Here is an 18881-nt window from a genome sequence, read left to right as displayed (position 1 = left end):
GAGCAGCTCTCTAACGCCCTCTCCGATCCACCATCCGTGTTGGGTGCATTTCTAGCCAGGTCTCGGGAGAGCTGTGTGTGTGCACAGCCTCAAGGTCAAATACTGGATACTCATGGGCTGTCCTGGCTAGCCCATGTGGCAGGGACACCCAGGTGGAAGCTATCAGATTCTCCTGGCTGGCACCTCCTCTGCCCCCTCACAACTCCCAGAAGGACGGCCATAGGTGGGGGTCCCCGGCTGCATGCGGAGGGCAGCAGGGCCCCAGGCTTACCTTTGTTGGTTTCGCTCTCTCTAATAAGAAAGGCACCAGCCTTATTCACTGGAGCCAGAAGCTGCCTCTCGGCATCTCTCCGGCAAATGGATCTAAAGAACCACCTGGAAGGGAAAAGCACAAGGGCAGGCAGAGCTGAGAGCGGCCATGCTCCTGGGGATCTTTCACCCAAGTCCCTTCCCCCTTGAGATACACTGTGTTCCTGTTGCCAACTTGACCCTGAGCTGAACCCCCGTATCTTGCTACGTGAAATTCCCTCAGCCCCTTTCTCTGCTCTCAGCAATGGTCTCGGTGTTTCCTTGACAAGAAGTGAGAACGCTATGTGGTGCCCTTTGTTAATTTCGCTCTGGGTAAATGCACCCGATACCTTCCCCTGCAGCCCGCCCTCCTTGCGTCGCGTCTCTAGTGCTCCCTGAGCGTGGCTGGTTGAGGTGGACCTGCCCTAGCCTCCCTCTGGTCCAAGGACTGGGCGTGCTGGGCAGGGAGCCCTCCCGAGGGTGAACATCACTGGGCAAGGCTGCTAACCTGCTCCAGCTCATGAGTTTGACGGACTCTGAGCTCCTTCCGGGGAGGGGCCGTGTCCGAGTCAGTTTGGCGTCCTCCCCAGCCCTGGGCAGAGCCAGGCTCTGGCTCTGGTTGTTCGGGGCTCTAATGACTGAGGACATGGCTGGTGCTGTGTGCTTGTGAGTGATGAGGATACTGTGCCCAGGCTCTCCTGTGAGTCCCCCGAGGTGTGAGCCCTGAGTCCTGCCCCTGGAGGCAGGGGAGGAGGCTGGCTGGTTAGCCAGGAAATGGGCAGCTCTCATCTTACAGATGGGCGGAGTGCGTAGGCTCCCTGGTGTCCTTGGCGTCACACGGACACTTAGACGTTGTCTGGGATTTTAGTCAAGCCTTTTCCAGCGACTCCAAGTCCCCACCCCTCTCCTGTGCCCTCCCTGCCGGATTCACACCCTGCTCTGCTTTTTAGCTGCTTTCTGGCTCGGTCCTGCATGGAACAGAAGCGGCCAGCACACCCGTGGGGCTGTGTGTTCACCTACTTTTCCACTTCCAGGGTCTCTACCCGAGTCACAAAGTTGCTGGGCACGTAGCCTTCTCTTCCTGTGATGAGAGACTTGGCCAACCACCAGTCTCCAGTTCTAGGAAGGAAGGAAAAACAGAACGGGTAGTGACTCTCGCGGGCCTCTCCCTCGATAGCTCACAGCCCACAGCAGCATCTCAGGCAGAAACTTCGAGAGGCAGACAGTCGGGTAGAGAGAAGGGACTGGGGCCAGGGGCTCAGTGCCAGGGGTGTCCAGGTCATTTCCAACTTGCAAGCTTCCTTCCAGGGAAGAAGGGGACGATGAGGCCTCCAGGGGAGGTATGTCTACACAGTCTGATTCACCCAAGAGGGGCCCAGTCTTCTAGTGAGCCGCCTCCTCTCGATCAATGGGACACTTTTAGAGTTTAGGGAGTAAGTTTGCACTGGATGGGAAAGACAGCAACAAGAAGGGCTGCTAAGAAAGGATGAACCAAAAGCTGTTCTGCTCTTGGATGGAGACCCTCGCAGAACTTCGAGAACAAAAGCAGCTCCCAGGATCCACAGGACAAGCATGACGTTTGAGGCAGAGGAGAAACCCTGGATAAATCTGGACACAACTGACTCCAACCCAGAGCTGTGATGGAGTGGTCAGGCAAGCCCTGTGGGTGTCAGGAGGGCTGCACGGAGGAGGTGACATTAGAGGTGGGTTTTGAAGGGAGGATGGGATTTTGACAGCAGAGCAGGAGGTAGTGAATAGGAACCACCTCACCAGAAAGACTTTCAAAAAGTGCATGAAGGAAAGGTGATTGGGTCAAGTTTAGGAAAGTGCTGGGTGACTGGGCTGGGGGGTGGGGGGTGGGGCCCTGGAGAAGATATTCAGGAGGCAGCTGTGGGGTGTCGGCGGGGGAGAGGGCAGGGGGTCCTGCAGTGACAGGGACGGTGTCCTGGACACTTACTCGCTCAGGATCTGCAACTTCTCCCCCTTCAGCATCTGCAGGTCCCGGTCGTTCATGGCCTTATAGTCATACAGGGCCACCACGAAGTGATTCTCTAAAGGGAACAGGTTAGACATGGCCACTGCTCTGGCCACGACAGGCATGGCGGGGGCGGGAGAATCCTGAGGGTCTAGGGAGATGGGCTTTGTGGACCCAAGCCTGGGACCGGCGTCAGCAGATCCCTCAGCACCTTGGAGGCCGTGAGCTGCCCCTCCCGCCCTCCCTGCCTCTGTCCCAAGGGGAGCAGTGGTCTCAGAACACGGCAGCTGTAACTGACCTGTGACTGTGCCCAGGGCCTGGTCACAGTGCTCAGCCTGACAGTACCCAGACAAGCTGGTGGTCCCACAGCAGAGGTGGGGAGGGGGCTCCGGAGCTTGCTTAGTGTTTTTCCAGTGACCACTACTTTTCTGCACAGCTCGGGGGAGCCAAGACCCCTCCAGGAAAAGGTCGCCTGGAGACCACTTATCTTCCCTGGGAGTAGATGACTCAGCTTTGTCACCAAAGCCTGGCTATTCACCCCCCTCTGCCAGGAAGGAGGGGCTGGAATACATGTGCTGAAGACTGTTGGTTTATTTCCTTCCCCTGAGCTTTCTTCCTGGAGGTACGAAGTCCCCAGCAGAAAGTGAAGGACCCACAACCCCCACCCCACAATGGTAATTCATCATATCCTCAGCAGGATAAGAAACACAAGGCACCAGGAGAAGCCCCTAACTGGGCTCCAGCTGTTTGGAGTAGACAGGCTCCTGAGTTCCTTCAGGGGAAGGGCCGTGTCGTAATTAGTTTGGCATCCTCCGCAGTCCTGGGGCAGAGCTGGGCTCTGGGTTGATTGCTTGGTGCAGGGGTGTGACTGCATGAAGCCTGAGGACCCCAGGTGCTGGGTGCAGGTGGGTGATGAGGATGCTGGGGTGGAGCACTGCTGGAAGCCCCAGCCCCTGAGCCCCTTGCCCAAGTCTGAGCTTCTGACGCAGGACGGCCGAGGTCATTCATTATGGCATCTCCACAGTCCCTCCCATCAGAGTGAAGTGGAGGCTGGGGGTGGTTAGAAGGTGGGCGGGGGGCCTTTAAAAGCGGGTTGGGAAACAAGATGGTGCTTCCACGTGTGGAACAGAGCAGGGGCTAGGATGCAGAGCATCGGCCTTGACCCTTGGAAGCTGGGTGCTAGAATCTTTGAAAGCCTGGGTTTGATGATGCTGGCTGTATCTGCGGTAACTCTTTTGGTGTTTGTTTATAGTTTGTAAGGTCTTTTACAAAGATTCAGGCTCAGATACTGAAGGAGCTGGTGCTTAGACTCCTGGAGAGATCCCCTTTGACAGGTGAAACCTGGGGCACCTCACTCAGCCTCCCTCCAGACTTCTCTCAAACCCTCTTCTCCAGGCAGCTGCTCCCACCTCAGCCCTGTTCCAGCTGCACGAAGCCGGGGCCCAGAGGACGTGGCCAGGGGGCGCTCAGCTGCAGCTCCATCTTACCTTGATCTGGGTGCGTGGTGTCGGGAGGTGGGGGAGCCAGGTGGTTAAACACAACCTAGAGCGGAAATGCAGGCGCTCTATATTAGTTCACACCCTGAGGTCTGGGTGGGGCCCTGTGGGGTGAGGCTGCCAGTTGGAGGGTCTGGGGGAGCCCGAGCTGCACAGTTAAACTCTACAAGAGCCTCTGAAACTCCCCAGGTGCCGGCACCACCCCCCACTACCCCCCCCCATCTGCCAGACCACACAGGGTTGGAGGAGAGGTACGTGGGGATGCCCCAAACTTCATAAGAAGCAGCTGTGGAACTGGGGGCAGGGAACGGGATCACTCAGGTTATAAGCCTGGCTCTGCTTTAAAAGATGAAGTTGCAGAAGAGTATTTGTTCTCAAGGAAAATTACTTAAAAAGCATATTTCGCTAAAACTCAACGAGTGTATTTCCAGATATGTACCCTGTAGAGAAAGTTTTATACAGGAATGCTCCTAGCCTCCCAAAAAATTAAATAAAAATTGTTGAAGTGTGGAAATCACTCTTTGACCAAAGACAGACAAATAGACAAACTGGTTGGAAAGTCATGCAATGAAATTCTGGACAACTCTAGGAGTTTGCCGCTATGGTCCCGCTCATTCACGTGGATAAAACCCACATCTGTAACAGAGATCAGAAACCCAGGTCTCCGGGCTTCCCTAGTGGCTAAGTGGTAAAGAATTGGCCTGCCAATGCAGGAGACACAGGTTCGATCCCTGATCTGGGAAGATCCCACATGCCGAGGAGCAACTAAGCCCATGTGCCACAACTACTGAGCCCGCGTGCCCTAGGACCTGTGCTCTGAAATGAGAGCGGTCACCACCGTGAGAGGCTCGTGCACAACAACTAGGGAAGACCTGAGCAGCAACGAAGACCCAGCACAGCCAACAGTAAACCAATAAATACACATTAAAGAAAAGATCCCACGTCTCAGACGAATATGTGCCATCTGATTCAGAGGGCAAAATCAAACTGAAGAGTGTATAGAAATGCATACATATGTGATCACACCGAAAAGGGAGGTAAGAAATGATAAACACTCAGGCCAGTGAGAGCCGAGGTGACCAGGATCGACGGGGCAGCAGACAGTCTCAACCGGTCACTCTCTGCTTCTGAGGATGAGGGGGTGCTGCGCTGGGTGTTCATCTTGTTCTTACTTTCAACTTGATGTATGTGCTACAAAAATTCTTTTTGTACTCTATATTTGTTGAACACAATTTTGAAGTAGCATTTTGCAAAACGGCATGTATCGCTTGGTTCCCATGAAGATATAAACACATAAATAGCACACAGGAAAGGGGTCTGGAGGCAGGAGCTCTGAAGTGAAAAATCCTGGTATCATTGGGCAGTGGGACAAATGAGTATTTATAATTTTTTTCCATAATTAATATATATTATGTGACTTTTTTAAAAAGTTAAAAACTTTCTAAACTCTAACACTTATTAGCAAGTAACAAACTCAATTTAAGTCAGAGTTTGCCCAGTGAATCATTCGTTCATTCAATAAACATTTCGTTATTTGCCAAGCCCTGCACTAAATTGGGACATAGATGGAGATTTCTCTAGAAAATGGGATTAGCAATCCCCTGTCCCCCAACCACTTCAGGTCACTGTCAGAATAAGGCAATGGCCAGATGGATATGCTGATGGGGGTAGAGAGATCTGGAGTGGGGGATCCAGGCATGACTCCCAGCTGCCCCAAATGAAAAGGGGGTAGGTGGCCAGGTGGGAAGAGACATGAATAGTCATCTAAAAGTGCATCTTTGGGGATGGTACCGTCAAATGGTGCTTTGTGAGCAGACCAGAACCATGAAGGGGACAATGATTTCCAGGAGCTTCTGGGCAGGGGTGGGGGGAGCAGATGTTGCTAAATGCTCCAGACTCCCCCAATTTCCTTTTTTCAAGTTGACATTTTTTTTATTTCCTTTTCTGTCCAGGCTGCCCTTGCCCATTGAAAACTGGCTAAGAATTAACAGGTGGGCCCACCAGGCCTGGTCCTGCACTAAAGGCAATATGGTATTGCCTTCTATACCTGTATATACACTGCATATGGTCACAGCCCCATCAGAAAGGCATTCTGACTGTACCCATTTTACAGATGCAGACACTGAGGCATAGGGGAGGTAAGTAACCTGCTTCGAAGCACATAGCTAATAAATTTTGGCTCAACAACCTGGCTGCTTAATTTTATAGTATACCACCACCACGACTTGAGCCAGGGTGGCTGTGGGAGGGGGCCTGTTTGTCAGAGCCCTGAGTTATCTCGAGATGTTGCTGGCCCTGGCTGGAGGCAAGCAGCAGCCCTGGAGCCGCAGAGGTAGGCTCTGTGCTCCCGTCCCCCACCCTCTCCAGCTGGGCCCCCAGGTCACTCACCAGGGGCGGCAGTGGCGGGGGCTCTTTGCCCGGGGCGTTGGTCTTCACAGGGCTCCATCCACTCCTGCCCTTCTCCTTGACCTGCCTTTTGCTGCTCACCACTCCCATCCTGTCAGAGAGCACACAGCAGATCAGCGATGTAAGTTTTCAGAACCTCTGTGCACAAGAGAACCCCCAAACCCCTTCCCGTGGCCGATTACAAAGGTAGAGAGGGAGTAGCGGGGAGCGTGAGGTCAAAGTCAGAACATGGGTTCAGAAGGGGTTTGGGCGGGCTAAGCTTGTCTGCATCTTTTTCCAAGAGCCAGAAGAGGTGGCCCAGAGAGGAGAGATGCCTGGGTTTAGGACTCAGAGATGGTCTGGTCTGAGGAAAGTGCCAGAAACCTGCTGGGGTGGATCCCAGGCCCTGGGGATGGGAGCCTTGCTATCTAGAAAGAGGTGACCGGCGCATCTGGCGGTCTGGGTTCCAGTCTTCACTGGGGAAGGTCGCATCCCCTCTCTTGGACCATTAGAACATCCTGAGATCCTTTCCAGCTCAGGTTTTCTGACGAGATGCTGTAATTTACAGCACAATGAGAGCATGGGCACCTAAGGTCAACTTCTCAGTAATATACAGGAAACTTCTCTAGAGGCAAAGGAAATATGATCAAGATTTTTCTTGAATAAAGAGACTTCAGTGACAGATGTGGGAAAGGCCCCAGCATCCCCACCATGTCACCACCACCCTCACTCCAGGCATAGCTGTTCGGCGAGTGCTTACTCTTGACCCAGAACTTCACCTATCTCATATCATCCTTCAGTTCTCCAAAATGAGTGCAAGTGGGAGGCCTGCGATGGTAAATCGCTGGCTCCTGGTCAGACAGTTAACCAACACAGAGCCAGTCCGGGAGCCTGGGCTGACCCTAGACCACCACGCTCCAGCTCACAGCCGGCCCACCCCCACCAGGCAGATGCGTACGGAGGAAAGGGCCCCTGTCTGAAGGGTGTGTGGATGACTGCCACTGGATATACACATCGTGTTCTAAGCTGCACCCCTTTCCCCACATCTCAGTGTCTTACAGTTAATGATGATTCGTAGGTAATTAGCAGCATTTCCCCCTCTCTCTTAGTGATACATAAACGCTAGCCCTCCGAGCAGTGGTGTCTTAGACTCAAAGAAACACCATAAAGCATTTCTTTCAGAGAGTTAAAAGCACACCCCTCGTATTATTTCTCTTCAAAACTATCTTGAAAAAAGAAAAGACTATAATAATTGTGAATAATGGATAGAGAACCATTGTAATAAATAACCCACAAGTATTTTTTTTTAGTATATTTCTCATACAGAACATTTGTAAACTATATTAGTAATATAGTACTAATTTTATTAGTACTATACTAATTACTAATTATTAGTAGTAATAATAATGTAAACTAATTATTAATTAGTTGTAGTTACTAATAATGTAAACAGCTCTGATACTTCACATGTTTAAAGAATGACCCTCTTTTTCTTGTATTTGTGTGCATGCTCAGTTGCCTCCGTCATGTCTGACTCTTTGTGACCCCATGGACCGTAGCCCGCCAGCCTGCCCAGTCCATGGGATTCTTCAGGCAGGAGTACTGGAGTGGGTTGCCATGCCCTCCTTCAGGGAATCTTCCCGACCCAGGGATTGAACCCGGGTCTCCTGCATTACAGGCGGATTATAGACCGCTGAGCCACCAGCAAAGCCCCTTTTTTGTATTTACTTGTATTTAAGTAGTCTCTTTTGTTAGTTTAGGTCACCTTTAACATCAAATGAAATATAGTGCCAAAGAGACAGTGAACATTTCAGTTCTCAGAGATCTTTAGGTATCCACATTTTGGATAAGGGATAGTGGGTTTGTACTTGTAAGGGCTGCTGAATTTTACTAGCTGCCTATTTAATATCTATTAATATAGTGATTTTTCTTCTTTAATTTGTTGATGTAATGAATTATGTTGATAAATTTTTTTTTCTATTGCATTCTATTTATTTCTATTGCATTCTGGAGTAAAGCTATTAGGTTGCAGTGCATTAGTGTTTTTAATACATGGTTAGATCCTATTTGTTAATATTTTATTTTGAATGAAAATCTATATTCCCAAGTGTGATTAGTCTATGAGGAATTAACATTAAGATGATGCTGGCTTCCTCACATACCAGGGAGCTGTTCACCTTTTTTCCTATAATCTTGAGTAATTTAATAACACTGGGGCTATCTGTTCTTTAAAGGCTAAATGGAACTCAGCTGGTAAGTCCTCTGTTCCTGGGATTTTAAATAGTAGATCTTTAAACAAATTTCCAATTTCTTCTATAGGAATTTGTCTCTTGCTATTTTTCCTCCTTCTTACACCATTTTGATAATTTATATGATTTATAAGAGATCTTTGGTTTCCTTTACTTTTCAAATTCATTGCAATGAAGGTTTACGTCATACTGTTTTGTAATTATTTTCATTTCTTCTCTTTCTTGATTATGGCTTATTTCTTGTTCCCAACAGCCATTAAAAGTATTTTCAATAATAAGTATGATTTTTAATTGGATAAAATTATCTGAGAGTTTCTAAGACCAAATAAAGTTTTATACCAGCTTTAAAATTATGAAAAAGGAGAGTATAATCCAAATAACATGAAAGTGTAGTAGGAATAGATGTATCACCAGTGAAACATAATAATAAGCATGCAAACAGATGCCAGTACATATAGAAATGGTGGCATTTTAATTCAGTGGAGAGCTGAGGGTTTATTTTAATAAAAGGTATTGAGAAAATATCTATCTACTTAGAAGAAAGTGCAACTGGACCCCAATCTCACACCACGTTAAAAATAAGTTCCAGGTATACTGAAAAAATATATTTAAAATTTTTTAAAAATTAAAAATTTGGAAGAAAAATTAGGAGTCTAAAACGTATGACCCAGGCTTCTCTGGTGGCTCAGTGGTAAAGAATCCACCTGCCAATGCAGGAGCCCCAGGAGATGCAGGTTTGATCCCTGGGTCAGGAAGATCCCCTGGAGAAGGAAATGGCAACCCAGTCCAGTATTCTTGCCTGGGAACTCCAATGGACAGAAGAACCTGGAAGGCTACAGTCCATGAGGTTGCAAAGAATTAGATGCGACTTAGTGACTGAACAACAACAAGAATGACAGCAACAACATTTGACTCAGAGCTGGAGATAACAATGAACCAAGATAGAGTAGCTGGAAACTAAGGATAGCAAGGCAAATTCATAACAGAAAGGCAAATTCATAAATGTTAAGGGTACTATACAGTAAAGGAAACCATCATGAAGTCAGAAGATGAGCAATAGATTGGGAGAAAGATTTGCAAACTGTATGGCAGACAAATGTCTATTTATAATATACACAGAGCTCATGAAAATTGACAAGAAGTATGGGATTAGCATATAATCTACGCAATAGAAAAATTAGTAAAAATATAAATAGGCAATCCATCCAACACAAATGTGAATCACTAAATAGGCATGTGAAATGCTAAAATTACTTCCCAATTGGAAAATGCTAATCAGAGTATCAAGGAAACACTATATCACATCAATAAGATTGGGAAATAAATACAAGGAATGGTAACACCAATTGTTGATGATAAAGGGAAATTGTGTTTCTTACTTTACCAGTACAAAAGTATTTATTATTGTTAATTCATCTGTTCTTTCTCACTCCATTTCTAGGTTGAAAGCTTTATGAAGGCTGGGATTTTTGTATTATACATCGTTAAATCTAAATTACCAAAACAGTGCCTGGCATGGAATAAGTGTTTAATAAACATTTATTGAACAAATAAAATATTAAATATTACCAAACTTTTAGAAAGCAATCTTTCAAGTTCTATTAAAATGAAAAAAAATATACATACCTTTCGATTTACAATCCCTCTTCCAAGACTCTCATGGTACAATAAGACATCATTATACAGGAATGTGTAAGATATACATGCTTTATTGCAGCGATAGTTGGGGCAACAAAAAACAGAACATAAAAAACTTTGTAGCTGCTCACCAACTGTAAAGCCGGACTTTAAAAGTGTCTAAAATATGATACATCTATTAAAAAGAATGTGCTAGATCTTTACCAGCGAGGCTAAGAGGAATTTCTACAACATATTGTTAGGTGAGAAAGGCAGGATGCAACGAAGCGGGTGAGGTTTACCCATATTCGGAAAAAACAAAGAATGAGACAAGAAACCCGAGTATAGGGTTAGGGTTAGGTTTGGGAGGGTAAACACCAAGCTGTTTACTTTGGTTATTGGTGGGGAAGGTAGAGACAGTAAAGAAGGTAGAACACCCCCACCCCCAACCTCCAACAGAAAGAAAAAGCAAATTTTAAAAAATGTGTGTGTGGGAGTGTGTAGGAGTGTTGATGCAAAGTAGGGCTCCAAAAAGATATTTCCTAAAATGTTAATATTGTTTATCTCAAATAATGGGACCTCATGTGACTTTTTAACTGCTTTCTTATGATTTTATATATTCCTTGAATTTTCTAACAGCAAGCATATCTTATTGGTACAAGTAGTAAAATGAAAAAAGACATGAATGACTTCCTCAGCACCAGAGAGGGTGTAAGACCTGGACCAGGGTCAGCCCCAGCACTGGGGAACAACTCCCTGGGTCTCAGGGTTTTCCTCCTCCTTCCAGCCTCCTGGCTCAACGAAGGGTCAGCGGGCAGCAGCTTCTAGAATTTTCCCTACATGGACATCTGGTTCTGTGCCTGCCCAAATGACCAATCCTGTCTGGTCAACCCTATTGCCACCAGTTTTAAACTTTCTGTGCAAACCTTTCTGTCCACTTAAACAACAGAACTGAACAGCCACATAACTTGACAGGAAGTATGAACACAATTCCTCAGATCAAATCACCCCTACTTACACGCCCTTGTCCTTCAGCTCCTCAGCAGTGTGCATGCAGATGGTTTTCCATGGATCTTCTAAACGCATGGGTTCTCTAGGGTCCCGCCGCCCCAGGGGCCCTGACTGGAGCCCGAGGTAATCAGGAGGGCTCGTGACAAGCACAGTCCTGTCCCGGGCTCGGGCTGCCACCCTGCTGTGATGTTTTAGCAGTTTCAGGCTGGGTGGAGCCAGGAAACGCAGGGTCCATGCAGAAGGCCTAGGCAACATGTGCAGGTCCCAGGAGCTTCAGGGGGCTTTGCTGCACTCGGGGGATACTGGCCTCCTTCCAGCAGTGAAGGACGGATGGGAGAAGGGTATACGTGTGTGTGTGAGAGCACACACATGTGCACCTGTGTGTGTGCGCGTGACAGAGCAACCGTGCGTATGCTATGTGTGTGTGAGTAGTGCAGAGAGGGTGGAGGGTAGCAAGAGAAGGGGAAGGTTGGGGGGGAGGCTCATGCTTGTTTATCTGGACTAGGTTAGACCCCCGTGCAGACCTTGACCAGAGCAGGGAGATCAACGTGGGCCCCAGGGGAGACGCTTGTAGTCTGAAACACAGCCTCAACCTTAAAACTTTTTATTTACAGTTGCCAGCATTTCACAGGTTGAAAGGATTTTATAGAAGTGATTTATTGGGTATTCATGTAGCATCCATAGGGTTTCCCAGGTGGCGCTAGTGGTAAAGAGCCCGCCTGCCAATGCAGGAGACATAAGAGATGCAGGTTCCATCCCTGGGTTGGGAAGATCCCCTGGAGAAGGGCATGGCAACCTGCTCCGGTATTCTTGCCTGGAGAATCCTGTGGTCAGAGGAGCCTGGCAGGCTATGGTCCATAGGGTGGCAGAGTCGGACACAACTAAAGTGACTTCACACAGCACATAGCATCCATAGGGTGGCTATGATTATTCTCATTTCACTGCTGAGGATGGAGTGGCCAGGTGACTTGCTAAGATCACACTGAGGGTGACAGAGTCAGGCGCTAGAGGAGACCTCCCTGCCCAAAGAGAGTGCATGGGTGCCTTGCCTGGGGTTCTATCACCAGGGCTCACAGTTCGAGTTCTGACACCCCATCTTCATCTCTGTGGGGACTGCACCTGCTTCTGAAGCCCTCAAGCCCAGAGGAGAAGCCCTCCGAGAGCTGATGGAGAGGGGAGGTGTGGGATTCCAGGGAGAGCCTGGCACAGCAGTCTCCCTCCTCCTTGGTCCAGAGGAAGGGGGTGGTCCAAGCAAGCGACCAACTGGCCAGGTGAACCTGGGCAAATCATCTCATCTTCTAGACTCAGTCTCCTCACCTATAAAATGGGGAAGTATGAAACTATTCCTCATTTTCATATATAAAGACTTTTTGAAAAAACATACTCAAAGATGAATGCTGAAAAAGTCAAACAATACACTTTCCTGTTTGTTTCTGCAGAATTAAACCAGGTTTCAATGCACTTTCTGCTTGCATCACCCTTCATCCTGGTCCTGGCATTGTGGAACACCATTTTTTTTTTTTTAGTATGTTTCTAAATAAATACTGATAACCTGTCAATTGTCTTGCCTATTTGGAAAAACTTGGTCTATTTTTAGCCTTTCACAGATGTCTTTTAATCATGCACTCACCCACAATTACAGGTGTAATTCCAGTGACTGTTTGTCCATTTGTGTCAAATTATGGGAAAAGGCACCAAAACATGGAAACAGTTGTGCAAACACTATCACTCAGATGAAAGTGCTAATCCAGACAAGATGGAACCGTTGGCACGCAGGTGGCAGTTCAGTCATCAGCTGACGTGCTCAAGTCCAAATTCAATATACGGAAAATGTTTGGGGAATGTTGACCCACACTGTGCAGCTCCCTAGGTTTTATAAAGGTCAGGGACCCAGGGCCTGAGCATAAGTCATACGGTCGTTATGCAGACCAAACCAGATGAAAGGACCAGAGCAGACAGGGCACTAAGTGAATCGTAACTGAAGGATGACCTGGGTGACAGAGGACAGCTTCACGGTGCTTTGAGCTGGCCTGGGACCCCCTGAAGTTCCGAACCTTTCCTCTTGGGTTGAGGGCCCGGGTGGTCAGAGGGGACAGAGGCCAATGTGAATGGCAGGTTGCCGCGTGGCCCCAAAAGTGCTGGTGGCTCTGAGTCCCTCCACCTGCACTGGCTGCTCCAGAAGCAGGTTATTTGAGAGGTGGGAGGTTGATGTAGTGGGAAAATGTCTTCTATTATACGAAGTCAACCCTGGAATGCACATGGTGGCAAGACAGAAAAATCATTTTGATGCTGGTTTACTTTTTTTACTTTTTAAAAACTGAGGTTTACAAAGTACAACGTTGCGGCCCTGGTTTACTCTTTTAAAGAGCAGGTACAGGACGTCCCTGGCAGCCCAGTGGGTAAGACTCTGCTTCTAATGCAGAGGATCTGGGTTCGACTCCTAGTTGGGGAACTAAGATCCTGCAGGCCTTGCAACAAAAAGATTTTTTAAATAGCAGGTACTCTCATGTGTTAAGTGGCCTTCCTGTGCCAGATACTGAGCCAGACACCCCACAAACACTGTCGTGTTTGAGAGAGACCACAGAACACCGAAGATAAGAATGCAGAGATCTGAACCCCAGTCTTGCTCCGTTCAACCTCTGTGTCCTTGGGAAAGTTTTTTAACATTGCTGTAATGGTTAGACGAGTTATTTCATGCTACTGGCACATCTTAGAACAGTGTGTGGCCCATAAGGTAAGAGCTTAATAAATACTTGACTATTACTCCGCATATACAAATATGTGAGACACCAGCCTCCCATTGGTGAGTTCCTTCTGTCCTTATGGAGTATTTGCCAACTTCTAAGCATTCCAAGTCCTGCCCCCTTCCACGAGTCCTCTAGCACAATGCCCATTTCCTAGATGAGAAGAATACAATGATGGGCTTATGAATCTGAACTAAAAAGAGGCCAAAGAGCTTGAACTGAAACTTATTTTTTGAGTCTCATGTTCAGGATAACTCGACCTGAATGAAGGTACTTCACCTTGTGCATATCATTCCCTCCACTCGTGATCGTGAAACAACAAGTGTTTCACCATCACAAGTGTTCTAACAGTGCTGGCTCCTGGAAACTATATTCTTGTGTTCACTCAGTCACAGCCAACTGCGTACTGTGTCAGGCACACCAAGACACAGAGATGAAACAAGGAAGATGTCTGTTTTTGAGGGATGATAAGACGAGAGACGTACAATCAAGTCACAACAAGTGGGGTACGCAGATGACGTTCTAAAGAGAGGTCTTCTGAGCTGAGCAAGAAGAAATCACTTCCACCTGCGAGAAAACACTAGGTAATCCTTAAAGGATGGTTCAGATATCATTTTTTTAGATTGAAACTGTTTTGAATGAAAAAATTCAAAATATAAAGCATGAGTATAACGAACACCTCTATACACATCTCCCAGATTCACCAATTATCTTTAGATACTATTATTAACACTTATTTTATTTTTTCCTTTTTTTGGCTACACTGCCCAGCATGTGGGATCTTAGTTTCCCAACCAAGAATCAACCACACCCTTTGCCCTGGAAGCATGGAGCACTAACCACTGGACCACCAGGGAAGGCCTAGAAATCATTTTCTTGGTGGAAATACTTTATTTTAAGACAAATCATTTTACAAAGGATTTAAACTTTAAAGTGAAATGAAACTCATGGCTTGAAACGTGATGTGCCACCTCCATACTCTGCATGCATCTCTAAAACATGGAGACATTTTTCTCATAATCACAACGCCATTATCACACATAACAAAAGGAGCAGTAATTCTATGGTTTCATCTAACATCCAATCCATGATCAGTTTCCCCCAGTCGTCTCAAAACTGGCCTCCTGATGTTGGTCTGTCCTATTCAGGATTCAGACGAGCTTCGCACGTTGTGTGGGATGGCTGAGTCTCTTGGGTCCCCTTCACTGGAGCGACCTCCCACCCCGCCCACCCTCGCCCCTTCATGGGCTTGCTGCATGCCGTTGACTTGTCAGATCCAGACTGGTGCTCCTGTGGGATGCTCTGCTTTCCGCAGTTTGCTTCCTCATAATGGCTCATAACGTGTTCCTCTGTCTCCCTATGTCTCATTGCTGCTGTTGTTGTCAGCCACCCAGTCATGTCCGACTCTTTGCGACCCCGTGGACTGTGGCACACCAGGCCTCCCTGTCTCTCACATCTTCTGAAGTTTGCCCAAGTTCATGTCCATTGAGCCGATGATGCCATCTAGCCATCTCATCCTCTTCTCCGTCTGCCCTCGATCTTTCACAGCATCAGGAACTTTTCCAGTGAGTCAGCTGTTCGCATCAGATGACCAAAATACTGGCGTTTCAGCTTCAGCATCAGTCCTTCCAATGAGTATTCGAGGTTGACTTCCCTTAAGATTGACTGGTTTGATCTCCCTGCTGTCCAAGGGACTCTCAGGAGTCTCCTCCAGCACCACAGTTCAAAAGCATCAATTCTTTGGCTCTCTGCCTTGTTTATGGTTCAGCTCTTACAACTGTACATGACCACTGGGAAGACCATAGCCTTGACCATACGGACCTTTGTTGGCAGAGTAATATCTCTGCTTTTCAACATACTGTCTAGGTTTGTCATACCTTTCCTGCCAAGAAACAAACGTCTTCTGATTTCATGGCTGCAGTCACCATCCGTAGTGATTTTAGAGCCCAAGAAGAGAAAATCTGTCACTACTTCCACCTTCTGCCCCTCTATGTGCCATGAGTTAATGGGACTGGATTCCGTGATCTTAATTTTTTTAATATTTAATTTTAAGCCAGCTCTTTCACTCTCCTCCTTTACCCTCATCAAGAGACTCTTTCATTCCTCTTCGTCTTCTGCCAGTAGAGTGGTATCATCCACACGTCTGAGGTTGTTGGTGTTTCTCATATGTAGAACTAACTCTGCAGGATTCACTACACCCAGGTTCATCTTTTTCTGATAGGGATGCCTAAAAGGAGTGTCATGTGGAGGCTCATCTGTCAAGAGGCTCAAATATCCAGCTGCACCACTTCAGAGATGCTAAGATAGATCTGGGTTCAGGTGATGCCAGCCTGATCCTTTCATTAAAAAGCTCCTTATCAACATTTTCAGCTAATGGTTCCATGAGAGGCCACTGAATACTGATGCTTTAATTCCAGCATTCCTTTCACACTTGTTAGTTGGGAGTTGAGAGAGTAAAGGATGAGGATGAGAGAACATCAGAAAAAAATGCCATGAATAATTCCACCAGGATTAAGTAGTATCCGCATATGGAGAAATAGTGCTTTCCCAAAGAGATGAAGACAAAAACCTTGTTCAGAAAACAGAGCTTTTCCATTGGCTAGATTGTAGAGCAAGTGATGTAATTAGTCAAGAAACCACAGCGAATGCCTTGTGCAATATTTTCAATACTAGTGGAATATCTGCCCAATGCTACCACAGAATCCACTGTTAGAATTGTAACTCCTGCCTGGATATATCAGGGCTGCTGGGCGAGCTAGCAGTGGATTTGGACTTGTGTGTGCCCTTGGCCAAAGTGACTGCCAACTTAGGCTCAGGGGTGAGTAGACACACATGTGGCTATTTCAATTTTGTAAACTGAAAATGTTTCCACAGTGGAAATTCACTCCCCACAATGATAAATTTGATGGAAACTGTTTTCAAGTGGTGAAACGTTTAAGGGTGCCGAGCAAAACTTCAGGAAGGAAGACAGCATTTCTGTGAAAATGTGTTAAAATACAGATTCATGCTTACTGTGTCACCTACATTTGATTCTGCTGACATAGCAAAGCTTGAAATTTGTTAGGCAAATTATGTGGAAAAATGGCACCAGGATAATATTTAAATTCTTGTGATAATTACTAGCTTGGGAATAAAATTCTTTTATTTGGAGACACCATATACATGTGTTTAAAAAACACAGTAGTGATAAGTAAAACATGCTGCCCATATGTCAAAATGAAAACGACTACTGGTATATTTGGTATTGATGGGACTATGGACCTTTAATTTACTTCTGTTTTGTTTCTTTTCTTTTTTGCATTGTTTTTATTACAAAATTAAATCATGAATTCATTACCTCCTAATGGAGTCAGCTATGATTTCTTAGCACAGTAGTTGCTTAACTCCCATAGCTGGGAGTTTGCAGACTCCTGAGTTCCAGCCCCAGCAGTTCTGACATGAAGGTCCAGCCTGGGGCCAAGTGTCTGCATTTTTAATTAGCTCCCTGACCATGCTGATGCAGACAAGTTCACCTACCCCACTTCATGAAGACTCTTTCTTTTATTTGGCTGCACTTCCAGAGTATTACTTGCAAAAGGGATTTAAAGATAATCCTGCAGACCTTCATAGTGAAGTCGCTCAGTCGTGTCCGACTCTGCGACCCCATGGACTGTAGCCCGCCAGGCTCCTTGGTCCATGGGATTTTCCAGGCAAGAATACTGGAGTGGGTTGCCATTTCCTTCTCCAGGGGATCTTCCTAACCCAAGGATCAAACCCGGGTCTCCCGGATTGCAGGCAGACCTTCATTTGAGTTCCTCATAACTTGACATACAGAACAGAAAGAGACTCACAGACTTAGAGAATGAACACGTGTTTTCTGGAGGAAAAGATGAGGGGGAAGGGATAATCAGGGAGTTTGGGATGGACACATACACACTGCTGTATTTAAAATGGGTAACCTAAAAAATAAAAAATAAATAAAATAAAATGGGTAACCTACAAGAACCTACTGTAGAGCGCAGGGAGCTCTGCCGGGTGTTATGTGACAGTCTGGATGAGAGAGGAGTTTGCGGGAGAATGGATACATGTGTATGTGTGGCTGAGTCCCTTCACCCGAAACCATGACATTGTTAATCGGCTACACCCCAACACAAAAGTTCTAAAAAATAAGTAAAATCAAAAAACAGTCTCTCATAAATAATGCTTATAGTGTTCCTGCCACTGATCCTCTTGTCTTGAAAAGAAACATTTTTTGTCCTCCATACACATATTCTTTCCATATTAATATATTTCTATATAGTTTTTGGACATGGGGGAAATAACTTCCCTTTCTACAACAACAGCCAGCATGACTCTGATACTTGCCAATTGGCAAAGCATTTTCACATGTGTATCTCAGGAGCCTCAGAACAAGCCTGTGAGCGGAATGCTCACCTCCATCCTCCGGAGGCTGAAGACAGAGGGGAGAAGCAGAAGAAACCGAACAGGGATTTGAGTCTCGTCTCTGACGTGAAGCCGTGTTCTCTCATGCTGAGGCTCACAGCTGTGTTCCCAAATGCACATCTGTTCACAGCCTGAATTTCTTTCTCATTATCCATCATCGGTCCTCGGCAGCCTCCTCTCCAATGTTTATTAAGCACAACTCAGAAGTGGAATTGGTAAACAGAAAGGAGACTTGTGTAGAGAAGCACCTCCACAGGTTTCAGGGGGTGGTGGGACACTTGGACTGAAAAAATTGGCTCTATTTTATGCTTGCAAACAGGAATTTGAGAAAGGTAAAGACAGCAAAAAAGAAAGAAAGAAAGGTTTTAGGCCCCTGACATTTGGGGGGCTAACTGTAATAATGTTACAGTTATTGTAATTATCTGTAATAATCGACAGACATGGATTGACAGGCAAAGAGATCTAAAATTAACTTATAAAAACTCTTTGTCGTAGGGTTTGCCCATCAAATGGGAGAGTGAATACTGACACAGAATGCCTGTGTTCCTTCCTGCTCAAAGTCAGACACATTGCCATGGGCTTTACATGTAGTGCGTCTAGTATTGACAGTAGACACACTCCTTCCCATTTTATAGATGAAGAAGCTGAGGCTCACTGATGTCTAAAGACTTGATTAAGACCATATAGTGAGTCA

General features: G+C 46.5%; 1 protein-coding gene across 4 annotated transcripts in view; it reads right to left on the bottom strand.

The window, feature by feature from the left end:
* BLK (BLK proto-oncogene, Src family tyrosine kinase) overlaps nucleotides 1–18881 on the bottom strand; it is a 51336-nt gene that overhangs the window by 12610 nt on the left and 19845 nt on the right. For 2 of the 4 annotated variants that reach the window (XM_043487073.1, XM_043487075.1), the window contains exons 2-6: nucleotides 6148–6256; nucleotides 3751–3805; nucleotides 2246–2339; nucleotides 1309–1407; nucleotides 272–375 (exon numbers count right to left, since the gene is read on the bottom strand). In XM_043487073.1, coding sequence (XP_043343008.1) covers nucleotides 272–375; nucleotides 1309–1407; nucleotides 2246–2339; nucleotides 3751–3805; nucleotides 6148–6255 — 460 coding nt within the window. In that variant the 5' untranslated portion in view covers nucleotide 6256. Of the gene's footprint in view, nucleotides 1–271; nucleotides 376–1308; nucleotides 1408–2245; nucleotides 2340–3750; nucleotides 3806–6147; nucleotides 6257–10019; nucleotides 10228–11028; nucleotides 11179–18881 lie in introns of those variants that run through there. The other 2 variants (XM_043487072.1, XM_043487074.1) reach the window with 2 other exon arrangements.

Source organism: Cervus canadensis, chromosome 14 (assembly GCF_019320065.1).
Source record: "Cervus canadensis isolate Bull #8, Minnesota chromosome 14, ASM1932006v1, whole genome shotgun sequence".
Classification (NCBI taxonomy): Eukaryota; Metazoa; Chordata; class Mammalia; order Artiodactyla; family Cervidae; genus Cervus; species Cervus canadensis.
The sequence above is the reverse complement of the archived record's forward strand: the minus strand, read 5'-3'. Positions and strand labels throughout refer to the sequence as shown.